The sequence below is a fragment of the Cyprinodon variegatus genome, unplaced genomic scaffold, assembly GCF_000732505.1.
Source record: "Cyprinodon variegatus isolate N-32 unplaced genomic scaffold, C_variegatus-1.0 Scaffold13, whole genome shotgun sequence".
Lineage (NCBI taxonomy): Eukaryota > Metazoa > Chordata > Actinopteri > Cyprinodontiformes > Cyprinodontidae > Cyprinodon > Cyprinodon variegatus.
This window is the reverse complement of record NW_015150466.1, coordinates 2,500,980-2,504,495: the sequence shown is the minus strand read 5'-3', so window position 1 is coordinate 2,504,495 and position 3,516 is coordinate 2,500,980. Positions and strand designations below refer to the sequence as shown.

Here is a 3,516-nt window from a genome sequence, read left to right as displayed (position 1 = left end):
TGGCTGGAACCGGTTCTTTGGACACTGCAGGAGACACAAAAGGAAAAACAGAAGCTTAATGTTGAAGCTTATTCACTGTCATATAACAGCCAATACAATTACTGAGAACATTTAGACAATGGACGGATCTTTGTAGCTCTGACTGTAGGATAATTTATAAGAGTTTTTCAGATTCAGAGTGTGGAGCTACTGTTCATTTCCAGCTCTGTCTTCCAATTCCAGAAAAGCACAATTTAGCATCTATACGCAGCAGAAGATGAAAATGTTTAATATATCCTAAATAAAGGTAATACTGGGGTCAAAGGTTATGCTGCGTTGCCTTTAGATTCACTCCATCTTAAATTAACTTTTGTACCAGTTTGAGATGTAATTTTTAAACTCCATCTTTGACATGGGACTTTCAGCTGAGGGATGCTGCCAGCTTGCTGAACAATACATTACTGCTTCATCTGCGAACATCTGCATAGTGTTTTTCTACATTTATAGATGGTCGTAACGTAAAGTGAGAAAAAGCCTGGGCCTGAGTGATGAAACTTGTGGTGGTCCAAGAGTGCACTCACAATCCAGAGATTTGACACCATTGCCCCAAAAAACCTGGTCTTTCATTGGTAATATAAGATTGGACCTAATTTATGTTTTTTTTTTTTTTCTGAATAATCAAGTGTTAATTACGTTAAATTAATTTGCTGCTTTTACAACTAAGCTGTATAATTCTAAGATATTATACAACCTAAAATAAATTTTAGGGGCAAGAAATAGGAATATGAATTTGATTTTTGAGTAGTAAATTATAATTTACTTATTGCAGTAAATCATTCATACAGGCTAAAATATAATTATTAAAACTTTCCTTTTTGAAAAAGCTTATAGTTAGGGTGGCTCAAGTTATCCTGAGCTATCTCTATAGTTATGCTGCTATAGGCTTAGACTGCTGGAGGACATAGGAACCCCATTTCATCATTCTGCTTCATTCTATCTCTATTCTCTATTCTGCAGTATCTGTTATTTCAATCTCTAACGTTTTGCTCTCTGCTTTTTCTCAAAGTAGCTTCATCTGGTCTGTTTGGCTGTGACTCCATCCTGGAGAGAAATATGAGCTGTGCTGCTGCAATTAACACCTTTGTTTATAGATTTTGGAGATTGGCCTGTTTTTCAGTGTTGTCCTGTTTCTCTGACTGTGACTGGCTGGACATGCTCTCTTCATCCTCTGACATGGCCGCTCACACTGAGCCTGGTTCTGCTGGAGGTTTCTTCCTGTTAAGAAGGAGTTTTTCCTCTCCACTGTCGCTACAAGCATGCTTAGTGTGAGGGATTGCCTTAGCTAGGAAACTTTGAATTAATTTGACTGTATGATCTGGTGAACTGTAAAGTGCCTTGAGCTGATGATGTTGTGAATTATTGCTATAGAAATAAACTGGATCAAATTAATATTGAAAAATATAAACAAGTGGTTCAAAAGTTTTTTTTGTTGTTTTTAACTTGACCAGAATAAGAATCGTTAAGCTTTGGCTTCAAGGATCTATGGAACCGATCTAATTCAGGTTTAGACTAGAATTTAAAAATCTTCTTGTACAAAGGTTCTATCTTAAGACAAGTCTGACACCAAACTGTTTGCATCACATGGGCATTAGTGGGGTTAGTGTTGTGGGCACGTGGCGGGTAGATCCTGACAAAAATGTTCATGGATACGTTTTGTGAAAATTCACTTTAAATTCAGTTTAAAGTTGTGCCCCATTCAACCGTTTTAAGATCAATAATTTTTAATTTATCTGAACGTCTTAATTTCATAACTGGTTAGAACAATAGTTGGCTTGATTAATGGCATCTCTTGACCCCCATATTTTTATGCTCTAATGACTGCAGCTCACTGAATTCCCAATAAACAGCAGCAACCAAATACACTGCAAACGGCCGCCTGAGCCTCTCTACAGATTAGGACTGAGCACAAATGTACCTGAGTAGTAGGAATTCAGCAAGGATTTGCTCTGCAGCGTCTTGCTTCCCTGCACAGAGAAGGAGCAGGGGGAGGGGGAGGCTGTGGAGAGGAGAGGTGAGGAAAGATATGAGGGAAATTAAAAGTGGGTGACAAATGAGAAAAAAAAGGGAAAGGACGGTAGGTGGAGATCAGGATAGGAATGGAGTTGCGAAAATAGAAGATAAGGAAGAACAGGGAAGGAGAAGAGAAACGGGAGAGAAGCTTTAAGTTACAGAAAAAAAAAACAACAGCTGATTTTTTTTTTTTTTTTTTTTACAGAGACAATAAAAACATCAACTGAATGGGATCAATTTTCAGCTGCATGTGGAGCAATCCGATAACACTAATGGCACCGCTGACGCACCCTGCATTGAATCTGGCATGGCGTTGGCAGGCCGATGGGAATGCACTTACATCTGATGTGTTTCTCAATAGGGGTCAATACATTAAACTGGTCAGAAGATGAAGAAAAGTTGGGAAAGATTGGCGGCTCTCCGTGTTTGAAGGGGATAAATTATGGATTTGGATACGAGGAGAGGTTGAAAGACGTGTTTCACCGCCGGATGTCTCAGCATCAGATGCTTACCATGATATAAATCTATGCGAGGTCATATCTTGTAACTGCGGACCAAACCCTCTGATTTGTTTTAGAAAGGAAAAGGAAATCAATGAAACGGGAGGAAAAAATAAAAAAAAAATCATCATAAAGTGTCAAATATTTCTTATTAAAGGCTCTGAGGAAGAAACCCCAGAAGGTCAACGCCATGACTCATTCTGTTCCCCAAAGAGACATAAGGTATGTTAAAGGTCAAGTCACACATCCTCCAACCAGCTGCAGTAATAATGACAGCAGGTGAGGCGACGCCATCATTAAAAAAGGGGGAATTTCCCAGAACCGCGTTAAACTGGTCAGGAGTTATGCTACGTTCAGACCGCAGAAGAGGCAGTTAGTTTACATGCAAAGTCAATGGTTGACGTGCATCAAGGCGCAGCAAAACGTCCTGCAGCGTGTCTGAGTAGCTCAAGCAGACTTCTGAGTATCTGACGCACTTCAGAAGCAGCAGCTACTGGAGTTGGAAATTATAAACTTTTGCTGCTCGAAGCGTCACATCAACCAATCAAAGAAGCTGATCTGGGAGCTGGCAGGGAGACAGACACAGCACTGCTGATGCAGAGCGCTATGATCACTCCCCTGAAACAGTAACCACTGCTAACCCCACTGGCCACCCCACTGTCCCACTGGCAACCACACTGGCGACCACACATGCCCACTGGCGATCACACATGCCCACTGGCCAGTGTAAATTGTAGTAGCATCAGTTTAGCATTTCATCCCATTATGCACAGCCAGCGACGTAACATTAAACTTCACACAATAAACCAAGATATGAGTAGGAGTTTAATCAGGACTTTAAGCTTTTAACAGGCAGGTTTACCACAACAGTAGATTCAAACCTTGAAATTATGGCTTTTAGTTTCAGTGTGCCACCCCAAGATTATATTCGCCCCATCTGCCCCCCCTATGAAACATTTCTAGAGGC

General features: G+C 40.4%; 1 protein-coding gene across 1 annotated transcript in view; it reads right to left on the bottom strand.

Annotated features, from left to right (window-relative positions):
• LOC107089818 (receptor-type tyrosine-protein phosphatase T-like) overlaps nucleotides 1-3,516 on the bottom strand; it is a 309,070-nt gene that overhangs the window by 95,858 nt on the left and 209,696 nt on the right. The window contains exon 13 of the mRNA XM_015382802.1: nucleotides 1,955-2,035. Coding sequence (XP_015238288.1) covers nucleotides 1,955-2,035 — 81 coding nt within the window. The remainder of the gene's footprint in view (nucleotides 1-1,954; nucleotides 2,036-3,516) is intronic.